Genomic DNA, 25,597 nt, shown 5'->3' with positions numbered 1-25,597 from the left:
ATTGCACTGGGCAGAGCAGAGCTTTTATAGTACACATTTTTCCCGCTAGACGAACATTCAGCAACTTACAACTGGCATTGCCTGGGAATGTTCTCTCTGATCACAGTGAATTTTTTCATGAAAGCAGTTTCACTCGAACCTCGTTTTTTTTTTGGTTGTTTTTTTTTTGATGGCCGATTTAAGAGAACCACAGCATGTGGCTGTGAAATCTTGTTTCCTGCTCCAGAAAATTGCCACAGAAACTGTTTGATGTTGAACACAGCTTACAAGGACAGTGCTGGGAAAAACTCAAGTGGTTTTCTCTTTTCAAAATAGGTGAAATGTCAATTGATGACAAACCTCATTCTGGACGTATGTCAACTCCCCGAATGGATGAAATGTCAACTCGTAATGTATTTGGAGTTCATTCTACCAGGTCAGACTGTTAATCAAACTTTCTATTTAGAGATTCTAAAAAGGAAGCATAACACCTTGTGACAAAAAAGGCCTGATATGTGGCAGACTGGGGACTGGCGTTGACACCACGACAATGCACCTGCTCACACAGCCATCTCGGTGTGCCAGTTTTGGGCCAAAAAACAGCATGCCTCTCTTACCCCACAAACCTGACCTCGCTCCATGTGACTTCTTTTTATTTCTGCAAATTTAGAGGAACATGAAAGGACAGCGATTTCACTACATAGAAGTGGTGAAGAGCAAAAACGCGGGAGGTGCTTTCGGCCATCCAAACAGATTAATTTGAAAAACGTTTCCTAGAATGGCATCGCAGATTTGACAAACGTACTAAGTGTACTTAGGAGGTGATAAGGTTGTAAGTACTTAGTACTTAGGAGAGTACTTAGTCTAAGTACTTAATCTAAGTACTTAGAAGAGTATTTAGGAGGTGATAAGGTTGTTCTGTATAAAAAATTTAAATCAAAGCATTTTAAAAATTCTATGGTTTGGTGGGTAACCCCTTGTATATGCACCTAGATGGAGAACATGTTGAGAAATCGTAGTTTCTCATTTTGCTATTTTTTAACGCAGGTTTCTGTGACTTTGTAGCAATATTTTTTTATTTACCCACATACACAGGGTCACTGAGTGGGAGCCCACTCAAATGGCACCTCACAAGAACAGCAACAACAACCAAGAACATAAGCTGGTAAGAGAGTGAAACAATAACAAGAAATCACTACAAACGAGAACATGAAGCAGTTAAAGTGAAGAAACTCTGAGTGAACTTTGGACACAAAACAAAACCAACCAAACTAACTGCCAGCAGGTTGATTCCCACTCATAAGACCCAATAGAACTACCCCTGTGGGTTTACACGTCTATAAATCTTTACAGGGGTCAGAAACCACATCTTTCACCCTCAGAGTGGTTTTTCAAACTGTTGACTTCCTGGATAACAGTCCATAATGGACAGAAAATGCAAATTCTTATTTTGTGTCTGTTCATGCTCTCATAGCACTCAGTTATAAGCAATAGAGGAGAATAAACTATTTAATTCTGAAATGTATATTTTTGCTTTATTTTCAAGTTTATTGAAGTTAAATATTTATAACACATATTCTCCACTCTAATCATTTTAAGTAGACATTCCGTGACAGTAATCATATTCACAATGTTATGCAACCAATACTGTGTTAGTCCAGGTAAACTAGAGAAACAAATCCAGAGATGCTTATATATATATATGAGAACTTATATCAAAGAGTTAATTGCATATTAAGAAAACATCCCAGTCCAGTCCAAATCAAGTTCATAAGTCCAATATTAGCCCATATGCCTATTACCAGTATATAAATTCCTCTTCAGACTCATGCAACACATGTAATGATGCCAAATGCAGGAAGATCACAGGCCAATGGGTGGAAAGTCTTGTGGAGTCAGTGGTGATGTAAGCATCTCAGTCCTGGCATGGATCTCCACATGGCTTTTCTATCTCCAGGACTCTAGCTCCATCAGCATATCTCCAAATGCCTTGTCAACATAAATGTACAGCAGAGAGTGTGTGTCCCACCTCCAGGGAGGAAGACAGAGTTCCTAGAATCCTCAGGAGAAGACCATGTCCACACAGAGGCATAACTGGCTATGGCCTGATTGGCAGGCTAGACTCCACCCTTTCACTCAAGTTGACAGGAGATTATATAACTCCCACAACACCATTATCCACCTCCAGTTTTTTATTACTTTTTTACCACCCAAAAGAGAAACTCAGTATTCATTAAATAACTCCACATTCCTTTCAACTCTGGTCCTTGTTATCCACTGAGGACAGAAAAAAAATTGATGCATTCAAACAGTGGTATTGCCTTCTTTCATGAAATAAAATATTAAGTGGAATCCTGCTGAACTGAAAAACACTGTAGACAAATCTGTGAAAATTAATATCAGGAAACTATATTGATTAGTATCAGGAAGAACATCTACGAATTATAGAAAGTTTATAGTGAAAAACATTTTCAACAAGATTTTAGTCCATGTTTTGAATCATAAGCATGAATATTTTAGAAGGCATTTAAACTCCCAGTGTTTGGTATGAACAACTCTTCATTGTTTGTTGAACACCTATAACTATGAATATTGGCAGTATGTCAGAAGGAAGAGGCATGTGATGCAGAGAAATTATTTAGCACATAGGGCAAACATCAAGGATATTTTCAGTCACCACATATGCAAGTGAAAGTTGGACAGTAAATAAGAAAGCCTGAAGCAGAATGATGCCTTTGAATTATGGTGTTATCAAAGAATATTGAATATACTATGTACTAACAGAAGGCAGGGGAAAGCTGTCTTAAAAGAAGTATGGCCAGTAGGCCCCTAAAAAGTCAAGATGGTGAGATTTTGTCTCATGTACTTTGTTTTTAGTTTGTTTGTTTAATTTTCCACAAAATTTTTGAAACCCCTTCATATATAACTATATGAGGGGAGGTCAAAAAGTATTGGTACAAAAATCATAGGAACCTTTATTTTGCAATGCCAATGAGAAGTTATTGTTTCTTGATATAGCTTCCATCTAGGTCCACATATATATTTTCATGAAGAACATTTAGTAAGTTTTAAACAGGACAAGGACATGACAACTCCTGAGGCACACTGGATGAGGGAAAGCAATAGCAAGGGGTTGTCATGGTGTTCCCAGTTTGTTGGGATACTTGGCTTTCAAAAGGATATGGAAACAAACAAACAAGCAAGCAAAACAATGAAGTGAAAGGGGAGATGCAAGCCATGATTGGGACACATCCATTATGTATGACAGAGGAGCTTCCAATCCAGATTCAGAGGTGTCCCCAGGCAATCAGGGCATAGCCTACGGCATAGCCCTGGGCACCCCAGTATGGTAATCTCCATCAAGGGCACACTGAGGTCAGCCCCTAAGAGAGATGCCCACTACGTTTTAGAGTTTATGAAAATGGCTGGTCAAAGTAAAAGCAGCAGACAAAGAAAGACATGCTTCCCAGCTGATGTGTGATGAAGCTAACAGAGAAAATGTTATTTAAAAAGTACAAAAAAATGAGACCAAACATGTTAATTGAGGCAACTCCTCCAATTGAATATAAAGATCAAAATATTTATCTGTATTACAGATAGACTAAATATAAATTTTGATGTACTAGTACAATGGTTACATTTCTTCCCTCTCCCCCCTCCCCTCCCAATGGTTACATTTCTAAGAAACAGATTGACTTAGTGGCACATGTAATCAATTTTTTAAAAAAAATTTATTTTGTTATGGGTGTAAGTTTACAGAACAAATTAATTAGTTTCTTGTTCAGCAACTAACACTCATTTTGTTTTGTGATATCATCTGCAATCCTGCCAATATAACCGCACTCTTTCAACTTCCTCTCTGGGTTCCCCATTTCTACTTCACCATTCTTTCCTAACCCGCTCCTGCCTGCTGAACTTTGTTTTAGGGTAAATTCTGCTGTGTTGATTGAATATGGTTCAGAAGAGCTTATTCCTCACAAATGCTATTACTCATTTTACAGGCTTCTCTAAGGTTGGGCTATAGAGTGAGTTCAGTTCCAGGCTGGAGGGTGTCTAAGGGTCATAGTATCAGGGATTCTTCCAGTCTTGATCAGCAGAGTATGCCTGGTCTTTTGAGATTTAAATTTCTGATCTACATTTTCCTCCTATTCTGTCCATGGACATTCGCCCAGAAACAATAACTTTCTATTGTTATCCCTATCCAATTGGTTGGTAGTTAGGAAATGGCATGGGGGCCAAGTGTGGCCTTCTCGGACCTCACAAAGGCTAAAGAAGAATCCATCTCCACACTAGTCCAAAGCCAATTCCAAGGAGGCAGAGGTCAGACACGCCTCCACCTGCCACCTTCCTTCACAAAGCACCGTTAGTACTGCTAAATGTCCAAAGGGCACATTTGTCATTTTTTCTTAGTGTAAGATAGTATAACATTGTGCGTAAGGACCACAGTTTGTTTATCCATTCATTCATTCATTCATGGGAACTTACATTATTACAGTACTTTTTCTATTGTGAATAAAGCTGGAATGAACAGGGCCGTACAAACATCTGTCGTATCATTTCTCTTATTTCTCTGAATATACTCATTTATCTTGTGGTTCAATTCCTACAACTGTTGCATCATTTCATTATCCTACCAAGGGTGCGTGAGAGTTCCAGTCTGTCCAAACCCTTGCCAGCATTTGCAGTTGCTGTTGCTTTGTTTTTTGTTTTTTTAACTTTGCTATTAATGGAGGGCTGGGATAATATAACATTGTTGATTTGATTTGCATCTGCCTAATGGCTAATAATCGCAAGTATTTATTCATGTTTGTTTGCACCCAAATGTCTTTCTTGAGTATAGTGCCTGTTCATGTCCTCTGCCCATTTGTTAATTGGCTTCTCTGTCTTTGTACTGTTGACATGCTTGCTGTCTATAAACATTAGCAATGTGTTCCTTGACCAATATAAGCATTGCCAAAAAAAGTAATCTCCAGCTTCGAGGTTCTCTTTTTATTCTTTTGGTAAAATCTTTTGATGTTTAATTTGTAGGAGGTCCTGGTTGTCTTCTGTTGGTGCATTTTTAGTTATGCTTGATAGTATACTTATACTTTTATAGAGTCCCTAACTTGGTCCCTATCTTTTATTAAATGATCTTTAGATTCAAGTACTTGATCCAATTGAGTTTGTTTTTGTATATGGTGTGAGATATGGGTCCTGTTTCATTCTTCTGCAGGTGAATACCAGTTCTGCCAGCACCATTTGTTAAAGTGACTATCTTTCCCTTCTAATATAGTTCAGCCCTTTGTTATAGAGGGATGGACTTACTTCTAGGTTCTCATTCTGTTCCATTAACAGTATTATGAGCATTTCACCCACTAGTCATACAATTCAATTACGGAATCGTATCAAGAAGAGTTGTACAATTGTCACCATATTCAATTCTAGAACAGTTTCTTCTTCCTTGTACTCAGTTACTCAAGTAATCATTTATTTTTTTCTAATGTGGCAAAAATATACACAACAAAACATTCTCCACTTCTACCACTTCAACTTGTATAATTCAGTGCTACTGATAAAACTCTTCATGTTGTACAACCATTATTAATATCCGTTTCCAAACTATTCCCCCATCATTGACATAGACTCAGTGCCCCCTAAGCAGATTCATTTCTTTCTCTCTTTAAAGCATGACAGAATCTGAATCAGGACTGGAATATGTCTTTAGTTTGCTTTGTGTAGTACTGACATTTTCACAATGTTTAGAGCCAAAGCAGTGAGTTAGGCAAGAAACCCGACCTCAGGAGGGGAAAGGTCCTGCCTCTAGAACCGCACCAACCCATTTGGTTTGCTTCGTGTGTTCATTTTTTTCTTCTTAAAAAATGGCAATGAAATAACATAACACTTCCTCTCTGTCTCTGGAATAATTTAAAAATAAATTATAGACACAAAAGGTAGACAAACTCATTGGTAGACAAATGAAATAACCAAGGAAATAATCAGTCAAAGTCAATTCCAGTTGGTTATAGAGGGCACAGGACAACATAGTTAAAAGAAGAATAATACATCTTCATTCTAAGTAATATAGTTATCTGCACTGTGCGGGGGAGGGGGGGGGGGTTGCCACACATCACTTTTCACCCTGCTGAACCATTTTAAAATACAAGGTGGTAAAAACTCTCAGATGCCTATGAACTGCATTTACATAAAATGCATCACTTTTTTTGTATTAAAGCACTCATATTCAAATCTGAAAAACATGATTCTGAGCTCATCAGACCTGCTTAATTGCACCAACATCTGCAATCAATTTAAATTCTTTAAGATAGTCATTCACTGCGCTTGAAGTGATTTCATGCTGAGATAGATTTAACACACTCACTAATTCATAGACACACACAAGCAGATGAGACCTAATTTTCAAGGGTGGGGTAGAGTACTGAAGGACAGTCTGTATTTCCCAACTATCAGCCATTCAGAAAAGCATTCACCCTCATAACTTAATTGAAGCTACATGAGAAGATCATAGCCTGCTCTAAAGTATCCTGGAAATTAAGACTAAGACTGCTGCTTTATTTCAATCTATTTCAGGTCAAGGACCATTAAGAGGTTTAATGAAAGTTTGAGATGAAATAAGCAGCCACACCTAGAGTTATCAGTTAAACACACACACCCCATTCATTAATATATCACCAGTTTTCTCCCCCAAAAGTCCAACTCACTCACTGCCATCACTTGAGGCCACTCGTATAACCCTATACGACAAGGCAGAACTGCCCCCGCAAGTTTGCGAGACTGGAGCTGTTTACAAGAGTAGACAGTCCCGTCTTTCTTGCTGAGAACAGCTGGTGGTTTCGAACTTATGGTTAGCAGTTCAACATGTAAAAACCAGGGCTCCTTGAAAGCCAAAAGGGGATCCAAATAACCCAGATTGTTTTAAACCACACATGTAAATGGAAAAAATTAAAGAACAGAATTTGAGATTAAGGATCAGAAAACTAGAAGATTTTGATAGACGGCAGCTTCGGTATAAACACTCCTAGTCACAGAAAAAGAAATAAAACAACGAAATAGCAAGATCAAAAGCTCAACAATACTGACTGACAGAAACATCTCCACAATCATCAATATCTAAGCAATTGGAGACAAATCACCAAAAGCCACAAGACCAGCACAGTATCAGAATGTGCTCAGGAAAAAGCAGATGGAAGCAACAGGGTATATGATGCACCTGAAGATGGTAGAATCCCAAAAGGATCCTACTGCCTGGTAAGACAATGGGGGAGCAACCAGTGAAACTGAAGGAATTAGGTTCACTCAGATTGTGGTTGAGAAGAAAGAGGCCAGAGTAGACTCTGAACATTTGATATCCAACTGTCCAGAGCCAGGCACCACCTGAGAAGGGGCCGAGAGTGGAATCCCAAGCAGACTGGTCCTACAGAAGGCCTAAATCGCAGCATATGCATCAATCAGATCAAAACTATACGTGATAATTTCCCAAAGAACAAAGACACAGAAACTAACGTAATATAATGAAGCAGAGCTAGATAGAGCTCAGAAGGAGGTGAAGCAACAGGGAGAAGGAAAATTGAAACAAAATGAAAAAGTCATTTCAGAAATGAAGGCTAAACTAGACAGAATGCAAGAGGTGTGGGAAACCTAATAGATGGTGTCATAAGAGATTCAGAGATGACAGACATAACATTTTTGAAAATCAAAACAAAATGAAAAATTAGGTGGGGGAAGAAAAATTAGATACAGGAGATTGAGAGCAAGGGAGACAGTAAAGAAAGGCCATACTCCAACATACATATTCTCGGATCCCTGTGGAAGAAAAGCCAAAAAAAGGACACAACACACTTGCGTGAAAATCATTTTGTTTTTTTCTTTTCCTAATCTTCACAATGAAAGAGCCTAGTACATACCTGATCACCCAACTGAGACATCGAGACTACAAAAAGCCAGGGACTTGGGAGAATAAGAATTAGTTATTAGCAGATTTGATGAACAGAAATACTTTATGCTATAAGAAAAAAAGAAATAATTTTTTTTCTTTACTTTTTAAATTGCTACACATGATTACGTTGCCCTGAAGGTTTGGTCTGCCTTGGTGGGGTCTGCATACACCCTCCCAATTCTGTGGAGACATAGCCAATACTCTCCCCCTGGGTGGGTTAGTGCCCTGCTCCCCCCATGCCATCATCTCCCTTATATAATTATATATTATCTAAAAATTACTACATTAATATAAGATATTATATTATTATGCATTATAAATAACATATTTAATATACTAAGGGAAAATATGTGAATCAAATATTTTATAGCCAGTAAAATTGACTTTCATGTATAAATGGCATTAAAATTTTATTATTAATATGCAAGATATATTAACATGTATGAGATCTCTTCTGAAAAATCGATGAAAAGATAAACTTCGGACAATCACAATGCCTGGGGAAGCATCTACTGGTGGTGAGCATTAAAATATAGTGAAGTCACAGAAGACAAAATGAAGGCATAAAGGAGGACAGTATAAGTTATAATGGTTATATAATATGCTCAGCTAAGTGGATAAAGCATTACAACAATAAACACTGGGCGATGAGGGCAACCCCCCAAAAAACCACTTGCTCATCAAGCCAATGCTGACTCATAGCAACCTCCTGTGGATTTCTGAAACTGTAACTGTTTACAGGAGTAGAAAGCCCAGTATTTTCCCCTTTTCCCACACAGCTGCTGGTGGTTTCAAACTGCCGACCATGCAAGTCTCAGTATGGTCTATTACACCATCAGGGCTCTTTGAGATGAGGGCAGTACATGCAAAAAAATTCGGTCTAGGGAGTTTAAATATACATGCACACTTTCTGTTCATGGAAAAGCCCTCGAAACGGTGACTAATTCTCCAGCAATAAGCTTTCTGACACCTACAATGAAATACCTTCCCTCACTAACAGAAATGACAGCTTTCAGGCCTGAGGATGAGACATATTCAAGAGGCACCAAGATCATCTTACCAGATATGAAAGAAACAATCAAAAATTACTAGAATTGAGTCAAAAGGACTAGACAACAACTGACTAAGGCTCCTTATTGGCCAAATATGAGACCATTTGTGATTCAACAACAATAATTTGATGCATAAATTCTTAATGATATTAAAAATAATTGGACCAATACAGAAGAAAATAGAATAATTATCTTCAAAACTACCAAACAAAGGAAAAGAATAAAGCATTTATTCTGAATTCCCTCTCATTTTGTTAGGTAACCAAATACTTTTAGGGGGAAATGAATCCTTATAAAAGCCTTCCAACTAATAAAATAAAATTAAGGAAGTTTAATTATTAACTATATCGTTAAGTGCCTCCTGATGAAAGAACATAATACCTCCTATGATCTCACAAAAGGGTTCAACCCCAAAGTTGATCAAGTCTCGGCATCCAGCTGCCATTTTGCAAGAAATCTAGAGCACAAAGAGACATTTGACTTTATCATGACTATCCAGCCTGCAAAAGGTTTCCTGGTGGTATAGTGAGCTACATATTGGGCTGCTAACCACAAGGACACCAGTTCAATATCAGCAGTCACTCTCTGGCAAAAAGTTGGGGCTTTCTACTCCAGTCAAGAAGGAGGATGACCTAGGGAGCTGGTGAAGTCTCCAAGTTAGTGTAGCCCCTAGGATCTTAAACTGGGGCTCTGATTAAAAAATAAGAAACAGTAACAAAACATATACTGAAAAACAAATGTACAGCTTACTAGATCATGATAAGGAAAATACCATCTAAGGTCAATAAGCCAGGACTTGTCCATCACTCCAGAAAGGCTGCCATGGGCCCTGCACTAGGAACCCGGTGACACTGTCTGGTAGTACTGGACTGCTCGTGCGGTTCAAACCTGCAGCGATTTGTGGGGAAAGTAGGAGACTCGATTGCTGAGTCAGACTTCACAGGACGGCAGTGGGTCTTTGAAATATATTCATTATCTTGACAATTCCCGGAACCATTTCCTTATGTTTCTTCTCTCTTTTATCATGCAAACCGTTATCCCTAGACATGTATTTGCCTTGCTCGTATTTTAAAATTGGGTATATTGTTAAATTTCTATTAACACCTCAGATTAATAGAAATTAATCTCATCCCTTTATTTCATCTAGGATAGTCTGGATTTGTCAAACTACATCTCTCCAAAAGGTCACTGCCCTAGAGTCAAGTCCAACTCCTAGTGACCCTACAGGACAGAATACTTTATGGGCTTCTGAAACTGCAAATCTGTACAAAAACAAACTCACTGCCATCAGGTCGATACTGACAACTCTATAGGATAGGGCAGAACTACCCCCTTTGAGTTTCTCAAACTATAACTACAGGAGTAGAAAGCCCCACATTTCTATTCAAAGTCCCCGAAGCAGCTGGTATTTTTGAACTGCTGATCTTACAGCCCAACACAAAACCACGAGGTCACCAGTCCACTGAAGCTTTCAAAGCAGGAAGATTTTTCTCCTCCTTGCTGATGGGTATTCTATTTGTGCCTTGTTTCAAAAAGTCTTCCAGGATCTTGTATCGGTTATATTAGTTAGTCATCCCACTTAATTTACACAAGTGACCAAGTGTCAGAAGGAACTTCTTAGGGGCTCTAGTATACCATTTGGACACTTACAGCCATGTTATGCACATGCACACTAGTCTTGAACCTAGAGCGGGTGGATAACACATTTTTACTAGTTAAGGTTCACAAAGTGTAGGCTCTAAATTCTATCAACTCTTAGTGGGTTTAGCATTACACTAAAACATCTGGTGATGATTCTCTTCTATAGATAGACCATTTGTCATTCTTGGCTACACACTGGAGTCACCAGAAGGGATATACCATGCCTGAATCTCACCACAAGAATTCTGAATATTAGAATTTTTAAAGTTTTCCACATTTTTCTAAGGCCTATCAAGGTTGAGCGCCATTGCTTCTAGCCATTGGCTCTATTGTCAGTCCTAAGTCATCAATAGTCTTTCCCCCCTCAAAAATTTAAATTTGAATTTAAAAAAAGAAAAGGAGAAACATGGTTTACTCATCAATAATGATAATATCCCCCCCTCAATCACAGAAAGTCAATTGTACATACACATCATTTCTCTCCATTGTTCACTTTTTCCTTCAGAGGGCTCCTCTGTCAAAAGGTTTCTTCCATATGGGTATTTCCTAATCAATTCCTTCTCCATCATAATCACACCTCTTGGTACTGGCACTTCCAAAGTTACCACTGCTTTTTTAGTTATCAGACATATGATTCTACCTGAGTTTAATTAGGCTCCTTAAATTGTCAAAACCAAGCATAAGCAAGTCAAAATGCGTTGGGCCAGGAAACAACTAAATGACCAAAAGGAAACAAACTTAGATGACTTTAAATGACACCAATTGGTATAAAGATCAGTGACCATTTAGAGCTCTAAAATTCAGCTAAGAAATAATAATGTTTCTGTATCTAGTTAGTTCTTTCAAAAATACAATAAGGTTATACTAAAAGAACAAGGTGTCCTAACTATCTATATGATTTTAAAATGGCCAAAAATACACAATTCCAATTTGAACCTAATATACTTACTTCCAACAAAAAAAGATGATCAGTTTTCTTCATTATCATCTTCTACCTAAACAAAAATACAATGTGGTAATAGCAGAGATCATTAAAAGCCACTAGTGCTGCCCAGAAACGACTCATAAGGAAGCTAAGTAAATTTAAGCCATTGGAAGATAATTTAAATTGTACATAAATAAAACCTGTCCTATATAGGCGCAAATGGAAATTAAAGTGCCAGATATATTATTAGGAAATACTCTTAACAAGAAATTGGTTCATTGCCCTGAGGCTCTGAGATTTTCTCCTAGTCAGCAAGCAAGACCTAGAGACGAGCAGGCACCATTTCTTAAGGAAAGGAATTGTTCTTATTAGACACTTACCTATTTATCAAGCACAAGAGCCACCATTTTTTACAAAGCTTTTGTGCTGTCAGGGTGCTTTTTATCAATTCCTTAACTTGAAATATGTCAGAAATGAATCCATGCTAACCTTAATGACCAAAAATGTCTAAAACTATGTGTGATTTTTCAGTTTCTAGGAATTAAAGTGTAGTAAATATGCATTCAAGACATGAGAAAACATTTTAAAAACCAAAAACGTTATTTATTGTCATCTGAAAATGTTTTCTAAAATTAACGTGTGACACTGAACTCTAGGCAAGAAAAGCAGACTGGAAAGCATGAGACTGCCCTCAGCAAAATAACATTAGCTAGTCAACATATTAGTTCTGGACTTCCATCCAGAGAGAGCCCGCATAAACATATCTTATGACTAATATTCTCTCAAAGCATATGATCAAGATACGCCTCAAAGAACAATACTGCAGAGCACCATTCCCCGCCAAAACTTTGGAATACTGAGCCCAGTGGCACCATGATAAAAACTCTTAAGAATACTTTAAAACCGTGAAAGCAAACATACATAGTCCAGTAAAAGTACTTGGGAGGGCTCTTCTATCCATACTCTGTTGCTCTCCCACCAAATGACTTGGTGGGAGTGTATAAATTAGATGAAAGTCTAACATGGGGATTGGTCAGTTTTGCCATTCCATTGTACGTAAACTGAGGCATCTCAGAAGCAGAAACAAAGAATCTCACCCAAAACCAAGATGGTAAAGCCACAAGCAGAGCACATCCAATAAACCTTCAGAGAACAGGCTAGCCATGGCATCAGAAGTAGGTAGCAGTGCCAAGACTATGAGACAGAGCAAGAGACTAACCAATGGGGTGAGGAACACCAGTGTCTTCATGTAAGACACTAGTGTGCAGTGTGGTGGCCTTTGCGCAGTTATCAGCAGGAAGGGAGCTTTGTAAGTTTTGTCCACGCACACGCAAGACAGAGGCCACGAGCTTCTTAGCTTTGCCAAGTAGAGAGAGGTGTACCTGACAGCATAACTAAGAAGCGGCGCTGTGCACAAAAGAACTACATCCTTAACATTTCTCATCCTGACTTCTAAGTTCTCTATAAAGCCCAGAGTCATTCTTTGCTGTCTTTGAGTTAGTGTGGCCATTACAACTGAATCACTGACCCAAGCAGAGAAGTAGAGTGCCATGAGAGGGACAGCTGGTGTCAGAACAGGGTGGAGAAGGTTGGGGTATAGAGCCATGCCTGACCTCTGCCTCATAGGAATCATCCTCGGGCAGACATGGAGTTGGAGTGTCCTTTCACCTTCTGTAGCCACAGGAAAGCACACCTTGTCTCTTAATTCCACCTTTTTTTTAAGCCTTTGGTATCTTCTAAGCCAAGTCTATCCTTTCAAAGAACAAGTCTTAACTACAGCAAACAATGTAACACTATTTGGAGGGGTGCTGTACGGGCCTTTACAGAAAGAAAAAGGATTAAAATTAATTAAACCAGATTATGGGATGAGCAAAGTCCCTAGGTGAGGCAAACTAAAGGTTGACAGTTCAAACCCACTCAGAGGGAGCAGAGAAGAAAGGTAGGAATATTGGGGCCAAGAGTTGGAATCAACTTGACAGCATTAGATTTGGTTTAGTTTTAAGGGATGTGAACCATACTCAGGGCTAGGCATAATTAAATAATTTACTGGGTAGATTTTGATATTAACCTAAAATTTCATTCCAATGAGTGCAGATCCTTAGTTGTAACTGAAGAAAACGGCCTTTGTGCTCTAGATATTCCTTCTTCTTATATGCTTGGAGGACCACTACAGTTCATTCTCAATGTCACATCTACTCTCAAGGTCTTCTTATGGATAACTGAGAAGTCTCACCGTCTGGCTACACAATCCACTGAAAGTACAGTCTGCACGACTCTTGATAGAAATTTTCTACAATAAACTTGTCTTTTATTGTTGTTTGCAGACTCAAACTTGCCATTGAGTCTGTTCCAGCCCATAGCGACCCTATGCACAAGAGAACAAAACACAGCCTGGGTCCTGAACTACCCTCATCATTGTTCCTATGAGTAAGCCCACTGTTACAGCAATTCTGTCCATCGATTTCCCTGAGGGCCTCCCTCTTTTTCATTGTCCTTCCACTTTACCAAGCATGATGCCCTTCTCCTGGACAGCATGTACAAAGTGTATAAGAGGAAGTCTCACCACCCTTGCCTCTAAGGAGGACTCTGGTCATAGTCATTCCAAGACAGACTTTTCAAATGTCTTCAACAGGCCCCCCCACAATTCAAATGCATCGGATCTTCTTCAGTCTTCCTTATTCAATGTCCAACTGTCTAGGGTAGGTTATTGTTATTCCCTAGGAGATGGTCATTGGGTCCTGGACTGCCCTTGTTTGGTATGCACTGAAGACACCACGATGCACCTTTTCATACAACAATTCATTAGAGTTAAAAAGAGATCCCACATAAGGAAAACTGTATGTGGATGGTAGCAAGGTATGTCACTATGTGCGGGGCTGGGTGGCCTCAGGCTGTTATGGTGTCCTGCAGAACCAACACACAGCAAACCCATGAGACAGGATTGGTTTACTTTGCTGTCATCTTTACAGCCATAGATTGTCATAGCTTTTCTCCCATGGGGCTATGGGGGGAGGGAAGAGGAGTTCCAAACTAATAACCTTTCGGTTAGTAGCCAAGTGCTTAACCATTGCAGCACCAGGGCTGCAATTCATATTAGCAGCTGAAATGAAGACATCCATCTTCTCACAGAAGGGAGAAGAACAGGGCAGGGCTGGGTCAGGCTGAACAGCAGCTCCAGGCATCCCACAGCCTCTCACAGCTATGTGCAATGATGGAGTCTTTCTGCTCCGGACCCTTTTATGATGAAGCCAACCATTCTCTGAAGCCCCACCCCTACCCCCAACAGATTTGCCATCAGATTTCACTGGCCATGCCTGAATCACATCCCCACATCCCAGACAGGAAAATGTGCATCTGAAATTTGCAGCCTCTAAGTAGGACTCTTCAATAATATAACTTCCATCATTCTTGCCAACTATAAAGATTCAGTTTTACTACTGACCACCAAAATTCAAACTACTGGTGGTGGGTTTTTTTTTTGCTTTGGGGTTTTTTCCCCCCCTCTCTTCCAGAAACTGTATCTATGTGGGGCCTAGTTGGAGAGATGACATTGTGAAAGCATTTGCAAATCATTAACTGTAGGCACAGATATTATTTTTCAAAAACAAATAGCAATGTTTTATTCACAGAAGAATCCCAAAACAACCTTTAAGACTAAAATCAGAACAAAGGTATACCTAGTATACTCCCCACATTCTCTCCAACAGTCTTCCAACTCTGAGTCTGTTTTTCAGACATACTTTTTCAGAAGCTCTTTTTTAACATAACTAAAGTGGCATGACAAAGTCTCTAACCTAGAGTTACTAAAATGTTGTTTCTACTTCCACAGCAAAAACAGTGACGGGTCAACTTGAACATTCTACTAGTGTAATAACCATCTGCCAAACCATTCAGAATCCTCCCAGGAAAACTCATGATCCCCCACACACTAATTAAAAGAGTCAATGCTGTAATCATACTTCAGATAACTAATCTATTTCAATCCTTATAATTTAATTATCCAAGTCTAGGAAATAAATTCTAACCTTAGTCGAAAATGATTAGAGGATTAAAGTTTAAAATCACTAAGTGCAAACTGAAATAGACCCACTATAATGAAGTTCAAAATGGGTTTGTTCTATTAAAAAGCCTGTTTATTATCTCAAATCCAAGAACTAAAGCCTGATACTAAAAAGCTGGTACTATAGTGATTTTTTTCTAAACCAGTTCTCACTAATAAAGTATCTCTCCTAATTTAGTGAATTCATGCTTGTTGGATTTAATTTTTCCTAGCAGGGTGGTCTGCCCTTACCACTTTCTATAAAACAGGCAAACCCTCTCCAATCACCCTGCCTTGTTTTTCTCCACATCATGTTTTCTTAGATGTGTTTGTGTGCTTGTCTGGCTTCTCCACTAGAATTCTGCTCCCCAGGACCAGCCACACATGATCGCAGTGTTCCCTCCTCCAGTGCCTACCACAGTGCCTGACACGTAAACTGAAAACCCACTGCCAACGAATCCATTCCAACCCACTGCAACCCTGGAGAACAAAGGAGAACTGCGCCGTATGGCTGCTGGGGCTGTAAATCTTTTCCAGAGCGGAGAGCCTCTCTCATCTTTCTCCTGAGGAGCAGCTGATGGGTTTGAACCACTAACCTGGTAGTTAATAGTCCAACACTTAACCCACAACGTACCAGGGCTCCTGCTTGCCATGTCAGCACTCAATAAAATGTAATGGGCCAAGAAATGAATATATTAGTGATGTGGCCTCACAAATAATAATTCAAAATTATGGCGTACTGAGGTGAATCCCTCCAATCACAGTGGAGGGATGGGACTAGTCCTGTTACCAGACAGACCATTGTAAAGTACATTAGGGCAGGCATAGCTAGGTCAAAATGTAATAACTTAACATTTGATCTCCCTTTTGACTAATTTTAAAGCTATTTCCATTTTTAAAAATAAGTGAAAGGGAAATAGGTGTGGCTTAAGCCCCTGGTAAATCCCCTCTGACCATGGACCAGAGATCTGAATACTCTTGCTCACATGTAGAACGCACTGCAAAGTGGATTGTTGTAGATCAGTTACGTAAAATTTAGCACACTATCATTTGATCTTGCTTATAATCCATTTAAATTTATTCTGGTTTTTAAAATTTTTCTGCTTTCTTTACAATTTGGATTTTTATCTGTTTTACCTTGTTATTCTTGTTAGTTTTATTTATTTGTTTTGGTTTTTAATGTTTTTCTATATATTAAAACCTATCCAGGATAGGTAAATCTACAGAGACAGTAACTAGATTACCCCATTCCTTGAGGTAATGGCAGGGGTGGTTGGGGCGAAATGGGGAGCAAATAACAGTGAGTACAAGAATGAAGAAAATGTTCTAGAACTGTACAACTCTTCCTGTTGTGATTGAACTATTGAATTGCATGATATGTGAATTATATACCAATAAAACTGTTGGGGGGGGGGATGAAAAGATTCAATCTTCTGAAATACACATACACACGCACACACACACACACACACACACACAAAAGTAAACAAATTAAATCATGGCATAATGATTCTACCAGTAAAAATAATAAATCATTAGGATTTTCTATTCGAACAGCTGCTACTACCACCACTTACTTCTACAAGAGACAATGATCAGTCATAAAGGATCTGTTATGTTCTAAGCATTTAATTCTGGTAGTAAGCCTATCAGATGTGATACCCATTTTATAGATGAGAAGACTGAAAATCAAAGAGGTAAAATAAGATACCTAAGGTCAAAAAGAAAGCAAACAAGCAAACCCAGAACACCAAAACGTGGTCTCCTAAACCCCTATGTTAATTAGGGGTCTCTAAGCACCAAAAAGGGGCTACAGCAATTACTAGGGCAATAGTCGGATACACAGTCCAACTACATGACAAGCTGGAAAAAAGCACATGAGCCACAGTGATTTCTACAGTGAAGCTCAGACTGCCAAAACATGACACATGTTTAAAAATTAAAGAGCACTTGAATTTTTCTTCCCAAAGAAATACCTCACAGTTGCTGACTGGTAGATAAATGGAGTTAAAGTATAAATAACTTATAGTCTTGTAACTTGGCCTCAGGTTAAAGGATCCAATGAAAACTACAGTGTGTTAAGCTATTTTTCTCTAATCAAATTCTATTTTAAATTCAACCAAAATGGTTCTCCACTGTCTTTCTACTGATCACTTCCTCGTTTGTTTCCATTTTATATTTTTTACTCAATCCATTTATCCACAGTTTTTATGTGACTGGTCAGCTCATTTGTTGTGTCATGAAATAAACACAATTGATTCTGCGCGTTAATGGTTTCTTGGACATTTAGTCATTACTTCCACCCATATATTTCATGTTTTCCTGGGAAATTGGCAGCCATGTGGAGGCTTAATGCTCCTTTCAATACCAACATTTATAATTTGTTACAAGAAAATTTCATCCATAGAGAAACACACACTAAAGACATGCCTGTAAGCCACGAGTATGTATCTTGATAAAGGTGGTTAGAGTAAAATCACATCCTCTATCTCTCTACCCCACAGATATTACCCCTCTTTATAAATGACATTGGAAATCAATACACATCTTCATTCACTAAGAAGGAAAGGTATAGAAAGACCAACCACAGTGCTTCTCGACACTGGGCCTGGCTAAAAACCAAAGAAGAGTTTCAAAAGTTTTAAGATGGAAAAAGATTTTTTAAATGAAACAAACTTACTATAATTGTCATGCCTTTAATTATACATTCAAAAGCCCGCTGATTATGCTGCCCACAAACTTCAGCACTTCATTAGACAAATACATTGTTTTCTATACTACAACATGTCTCAGAAGCATTTTTCAACTTGACAGTTTTACTTACTGTCTTCGAAGCAGTATTAATGTACTGCATCACCATTTCTTTTTTGATACTGAAGTCCTTTTCCCGCAATGGTGCCTTTTTATCTTCATTTAAATTCATATCTTCCTGGAAAACACAATTAAAAAGCCTCATTTTAGACTCTAAGTAGACCAGCAATTCTAGATACACTATGGAAGGAAAATCAATAATTTGTGACTAAAGTAGCATTAATTGCTTGCGAATGATTTCCATGTCTCTCTGCCTAGAGGAAGGAGAGAAAGGAGCTGGTGAGAGAGAAGAAAGTATCTAGATTATGTTAGCAGGTGAAATACTGTTTCAGATTACCTAGTGTCCTGCCTGAAAAATGTGTTGCTATTCTAACCCTTGTAGCTGTATATATGAATCTGTTTGGAAACTTGGCTATGAGGGGAGAGCTTCTTTGTTACATTAATGAGATCATAACAAAGTAGGGTGGAATCTAAACGTAATCACCTCTGATTGAAAAAGTAATAAAAATAATGGACACTGAGACACACATGGGGGAAGACAGCTGCCAAGGAATATGCAAAACCTCACAGGGTTACCTGACAGAGAAGCTCCAGCTAGAGCCACAACCTCAATTCAAATGTCTAGCCTCCTGAAGTGTGAGAAGATAAACTTCTATGCCTTAAAGCCCCCAGCCTGGTGGTATTTGTATTACAGCCACACTAGGTAACTGGCACAAAACACGGAGCACTTCCCTAAACACTTCTCTAAAGTGACAGGAGACTCGTAAAAAATTATGTTTACATCACTAGAGATAATTAGACAGTGAAGGCTTTCCATGGCTTATATAGTCTTTAGATTCATGATTTACCTATATATATATATCTATATAGATTAGATGATAGATGATAGATAGATAGATAGATAGATAGATAGATAGATAGATAGATAGATAGATATAGATAGATAATAGATAGATGGATAGATAAATAGATAATAGATGGATAGATAAATCTATCATCAGATGACTGATGATAGATGATAGATAGATGATAGATAGATAGATAATAGATAGATGGATAGATAAATAGATAGATGGCTGATGATAGATAGATAGATAGATAGATAGATGATTGATGATAGATAGATAGATAGATAGATAGATAGATAGATAGATAGATAGATAGATAGATAGATAGATGATTGATGATAGATAGATAGTCACTATGAGTTTGAATCAACGTCATGTTAGTGGGATGGATACACACACACACACACACACACACACACATCACGGTGGTTTGCAAAAGTTGATGGAACGACTCCATTATCTTTTCATTCCATTTTTTCACAAATTTTTCGAAAGTCCTTTGTGTGTGTGTATGTGCATTGTTTTCTTTTAAATAGTTGCACCTGAAACTATTGTAGGCCATGTTAAAAGTGCTGTTCTGTGTATGTATCACAAAAATCGGAAATTAAAAAACCACTCTCTAGATTCTGGTTGCTACAAAAACCGTATCATCATCGAAGGCAAACAATTCTGGAGTTTGGTTTTTCCCCACACCCATCAAAAACATTCTTTCACAAGTTAATTTAGTCAATGTTGTGAATCACATCAGGGTTGAGCGCATTGAATGAATGAAGTTCCACCTAAAAATTTAACATTTCTCAACGAAACCAACTAAAATCAGAGTTTAAATAACTTAAGACTCACTACAGTCCCAATTCTGATTTTATATATATGAATGAATTGCTACCAAATCTATGAACTAAGTTGCTTTAAACATAAGGCTGTATTGCAGAAAAATGAGAGCCTGAGGTAACACAGCAATGGCTGAAGTAGAAGAGAGAGGGAAATGGATTTCCTTGTGATCTCAGCCCTGGGTCATTTGTATTATGTGCAGTAAAACACCCAAATGCATACGAAGTTTACACAGTCCATACGCACTCAGAAACAGATCCACAAAAATCAGACTGTGGAGCATCTATTGATCCCAGATAGTTACATTTCTCTCAAGTTTTATAAGGGTGCTATATTCATAAAATACTGGAGGTTAAACCTTTAGCTGACTCCGTTTTTGGCTACCGAACCCTAGAAATACTTGAAAGCCCAAAAAACCCTTCACTTCACATTGATATAAATATTTAAGTTCTTAGAAGTTGCTCCACTTGACACTCCAATGAAAGGCAGCAATTAATATCTTCTGCTATTCTCATTAGAAATGTGCTGAACCCTGGCAAACTACAGAGCAATGGTGGGGATAGTGAGGATGGGTCGGGGTTGTGTTGCATGTACCTAGGGTTGCTATGAGCAGGAACAGCCATGAAGCCCCTAACAGCAAAGCCTGGCAGCACTATCTATGTTCCAGGCACTGGGCTGCTAACTGAAAGAAAGGTAGTTCAGTCTCACCTGTATGGGAGAGAGGGGAAGCTCTCTGCTCCCATGAAGATCTTTCAGTCTTGGAAACCCAAGATAGGATCACTGTGCTCAGAATTTACGTGACTTGATGGCCCTGGCTTTAATATGGAGTTTGAGACTTATTATGTAAATAGTAGTCATTTTGTTTCATTTTTCCCCCTCTACGCTATTGATTCTCAATAGCATTACCTAAATAGCATTTGGGAAGCATTGGAAATTTCTGGAAGTCTTCTGGTTACTACGTGATTGAAGTAATGCTACCAGCATTTAGAAGGTTCAAGTACTCAACACATTGTGCAACACATGGGCTAGTTCTAAACAATAAAAAACAGCCCTGTAGCCCATAGGGGTTCGTGTGCCTAAGATAATGATCTTAGGTGTAAAATTGAATATCTAAAGTGACACATTAAATGCTTCGAATGCATGGTGCTAACGATCATTGGATTCTCAAGGAATCCACCTCTGCTGATTGGCTTTGTTGTAGTTGCTGGCTGCCATAGACTCGTCAGATTAAGGAGGTGTAAGAAGAAAGGACTGGCAATCTACTTCTGAAAATTAGCCAAAAGAAACGCAAGATGGGAGAGCACACGGAGGACAGTTACGACAAACTCTGACTCTTGTGTCAAAGAGTGTCCTTGAAGGTAAGCATTTTATGAGTCAGAATCAACTTGATGGCAGTTTTATTAATTGAACAAACACACACCCCACTTGGATAGCCTCAGGAAACATGTGACCTCTATGGAATGGCACATGAGATATAGGCATGCATTGTTGAGGGTGGGGTGGGGGCGTGTAAAGCTTATCCCCGAAGACTTTTTATCCTGTTTTCCATAGATTTGGATTTAAAGTCATTCTGAAATTCCTGCACCCTTTATACACAAATACATGTATGTTTTTTCCCATTTCCTCCTGTTTTTAAAAAGGCAAAGTCTTTATTTGTTTTCATTTTGGCTGGCTGGTTGGCTGGTTTGGGGGGTTTGTTTTGCTTTTAATTACTCTTCCTAATGTTACTTTCTTCTGGGTATGGAGAGAACAGCTACCTAGTAGATCAGCGGTTCTCAACCTGCGAGTCACGACCCCTTTGGGGGTCCAACAAACCTTTCACCGGGGTCGCCTGATTTATAACAGTAGCAAAATGACAGTTATGAAGTAGCAACAAAAATAACTTTATGGGTCGGGGGGGTGACCACAACATGAGGAACTGCATTAAAGAGTCGCGGCATTAGGAAGGTTGAGAACCTCTCTGTTAGATGAAGTTATTTGCCTAGCCCTGGCACTGGAAAGGTTTGTAGTTTTATAACATTGATTCCAAACATCTCTCTAGTATCATTTCTTCTTGATTCCTTTTTGAAACAGAGACTGCCATCACATTTTGTCAGAGGGGTGAGTGCCATGTTTAGATAAGAGAGGGCAGATATGGTAAGAGATTGGGAGCCCGCAAGGTCTTTGCTTTAATTCTAAATATACCACTTTTGTGTATGAGCTGATGCCACCCCTCCATCCCTGCCTTCAAACCAAAACTCATAGTGATGCGTTAGGAAAGGGAAGAATTATCCCATTGGGTTTCTGAGACTTTAGATCATTGCAGGAGTCAGTTGCTTTATCTTTCTCCCACAAAGTGGCTATTGGGTTGGAACCTCATCCCACATTACATAGGCCACATTACCCACCTTAAAATTGTATTTTTCTTTCAGCTATAACTGATGGGCTTTTGGTTTTTCTGTATGCAGTACCTATTTTAAGTACTTTTGGCCAAAGAGGCTGGATCACGCTTGGCCATTAGCCTTAAAGAAAATGAAAATATAGTGAATAACTTTCAACAGAGGTTCTGTGTCTGTCTCCTCTTTTACAATTAGTATCACCTGACTTCTCTATTGAAATTAAAAACACCTTCCTCCAGTGAAATTCTTTATAGATTATATAAATCAGCTTAAAAATTCCATTATCTCTTAATTCCATTTTTCTACAAACGTTTGAAGCCCCTTGTATAAGCTACTTAATAATTCCATTATCTCTTAATTCCATTTTTCTACAAACTTATGAAGCCCCTTGTATAAGCTACTTAATACTCATTAAAAAATTAGTACTATGATTTAAGTAACTAAGTAGATAGAAGATAGATAGATAGATAGATAGATAGATAGATAGATAGATAGATAGATAGATAGATAGATAGATATAGATAGATAGCTAAGCTTGCTGGTTATTAAACAAACAAATCCCAAACACTGCCATAGAACTGATGAGGACTCATAGTGACCCTATAGGACAGAGTAGAACTGCCCCTTTGAGTTATTCACTATAACTTTCTCGGAGTAGAAAGCCCCATCTTTCTCCCTTGTAGCAGCTGGTGGTTTCTAACTGCACACCTTGTGGATGGCAGCCCAACATGTTACCACTATGCCAGCAGGGCTACAGCAGCTTACAACAAACCTGAAAACAGAACTCTACACTCGTGCCTAGTGCTCTTTCCAGGTAATCATAATACATCCCGAGTGAGCAACTGATTCATTTCCAAGATTCTCGATTTACGTTTGCTCAGTGTAACCGTGTAATCATAAACTCCTTGTCTTAGGCTCTTGTTATCCATTTAGCTCTAGGAGAAATCCTCAACAAAATGAAGAAGCAGCCAGGACAGGGGAAAGAGATGCCAAGATGTGGCTGCTACTGGCTTCTTTGCCAGCTCCACCTTGAGCCAGAGGTCAGCCTCAATACCCCTACGTCAGTCAGTCATTGGCTATAGACCCCAGTTCTACTAAGGGCAAATTTCTGGAGAAGGGGGCACCTTGGAGCCCTTGGAGACCAATGCTCACTTTGCCTGGGGTGGGGCACACTGGCCAGGTAATGGGGGTGAAAAGAGTACCAACAGCACACATGGCACTACTTGAACCCAAGTTACTTTGGATTGAAATAAAGTATTGTTGTATATCAAATGGAATCAATGAACAGAATAAACACAAGCAGTATGTTGTTGCACAGTAAGCAATACTTCCATTTGGACATGTCAGGACACTTACTCCATGATACAAGTTCAAAATGACTCTGCTTTAAAACATCCCTGAAATGGCTGTTTACATGTAGTTTGTTGACTGTGAAGATGTCCCCTTTGTGATGGACTGTAGATTCTGGCGGTGATCCCTTTTGTTTGGAGGGAGCTGCTCCCTGTTAACCTAACGGACAGGACTACAGTGAGATGTATTCTGAGTCTGCACCTTACTACGGGGCATGAACCAAGTCACTACGCTTTGTTTCCGTGGGGGCATGCTCCTGTGAAAGAGGAAAACTACACTTCCAGAGAAGAGAGCTACCTCAGAAGTAGCAAGAGAGAAAGATCCCAGAGGCACCAAAGGAGCATGGAGACCAGAGGACAGAACCACGGAATCAGGCTGAGTCAGAGACCAGGAGTAGAGCAAAGGAGCAGCACTGAGGCTAGGAGACTGGGAAGCCAGAGGACAAAGACCAAGGGACTGACCACCGACTGAAGAGCGGGAGAACTGCAATGAGCCTTTGCTATTGGCTGAGGAGAGGTGTTGATGGAGCCCAGTGACTGTATCCTTACTGTTTACTGATCCGGACTTGTAGCAACCTGTTAATTTCCCTAATTTAATAAAAAACAACCTCACTGCCATCAAGTGGATGCCAACTAACAGCAGCCCTAAAGGGCAGGGGAGAGGGAATGCCTGCCAGAGATAAAATATTGAGCAAGGAAATGTGAGAGAGATTTCCAACAGTTTTGTGGGAAAACAGAATTAAAAGATCGTGGAATTTTCCCATGAACTACTTGAAGCACAATTTAAATGAATCTAAAATTTAGAGGGATCTATGACATAAGTAAATGTCAACTCTGAAAGGGAAAATCTTAACAGTTAGCTTTTTAGCCGAATATGTCTCATTCAAAAAAAATTTAATTAAACATGTGTCTGTCTACCTGAAAAGCATTCAGCTGTTGTTCTTGTTATTAAAAATAGATATTATGAATTAACTCATGCTGAGCACTACTTCCATAAACCTGTTTAGACACGGTTGTGCCTGAGAAAATTGGAAGTCTCGATGTCGAAAAGCAATTTTCCTTTAGTTAATTACTTTCTAATTAAAACTACATATAAATTGAATGGCTGTGCTGCTCTACTGTGAGTCTGACTGGCACTGGAGATAAATTTCAGAAACGTAGAGGAGAAATTCTACCACAAAAATTTATTTTTTAATTCAACATGTGTGAACAAAAAGGAAAAAAGGAGAGAGAACCCTAAAGTTAAGCTCAAATAGATGTGGTGCCCGAAGTCACGGTGAGGGTTCTCAACTGAAGGGAGAAAGCCAGGCAAACAGACTAAGGACAACCCTAAAGGGCTCCCAAGGGCCACAGTGGGACCATGTGGATTGTAAGGCAAAGGACAGAGCCAACAGAGGAAGTGCTCTGACACTGCCCTGGTACTTTTTTCCTCCTTAATTGAAACTAGTAACGTCTCAATGGAGAAACTTCAAAGGCACCATCTTAAAGAAGTAATCAAAGTTAACACCAGTAAAACATGTCCCCTGATAAGATGCCCTGAAAAGGATGTATCTCCTTTGTGATGTCCTTCCTCCAAAGGACCTCAGCCTATCCAGGAGAAAAATCTAGACCAGTGCTTCTCAACCTCCCAGATGCTGCGACCCTTTCATACAGTTCCTCATGTTGTGGTAAACCCCAACCATAAAATTATTTTCGTTGCTACTTCATAACTATAATTTTGCTACTAGAGGTCTAGATAAAGACATGTACATATGCAAATATATTTATATGAGGATGGGGAAATAGATCTATGAGCCTACATTTATAGGTTT

At 38.9% G+C, this 25,597-nt stretch overlaps 1 protein-coding gene across 1 annotated transcript in view; it reads right to left on the bottom strand.

The window, feature by feature from the left end:
* Positions 1 to 25,597, bottom strand: part of DIAPH3 (diaphanous related formin 3) — a 528,414-nt gene that overhangs the window by 483,630 nt on the left and 19,187 nt on the right. The window contains exon 2 of the mRNA XM_004707907.2: positions 18,394 to 18,498. Within this exon, the coding sequence (XP_004707964.1) occupies positions 18,394 to 18,498 (105 nt within the window). The remainder of the gene's footprint in view (positions 1 to 18,393; positions 18,499 to 25,597) is intronic.

The sequence above is a fragment of the Echinops telfairi genome, unplaced genomic scaffold, assembly GCF_000313985.2.
Source record: "Echinops telfairi isolate 266 unplaced genomic scaffold, ASM31398v2 ScPeMD7_11;HRSCAF=52, whole genome shotgun sequence".
Classification (NCBI taxonomy): domain Eukaryota; kingdom Metazoa; phylum Chordata; class Mammalia; order Afrosoricida; family Tenrecidae; genus Echinops; species Echinops telfairi.
The sequence above is the reverse complement of the archived record's forward strand: the minus strand, read 5'-3'. Positions and strand labels throughout refer to the sequence as shown.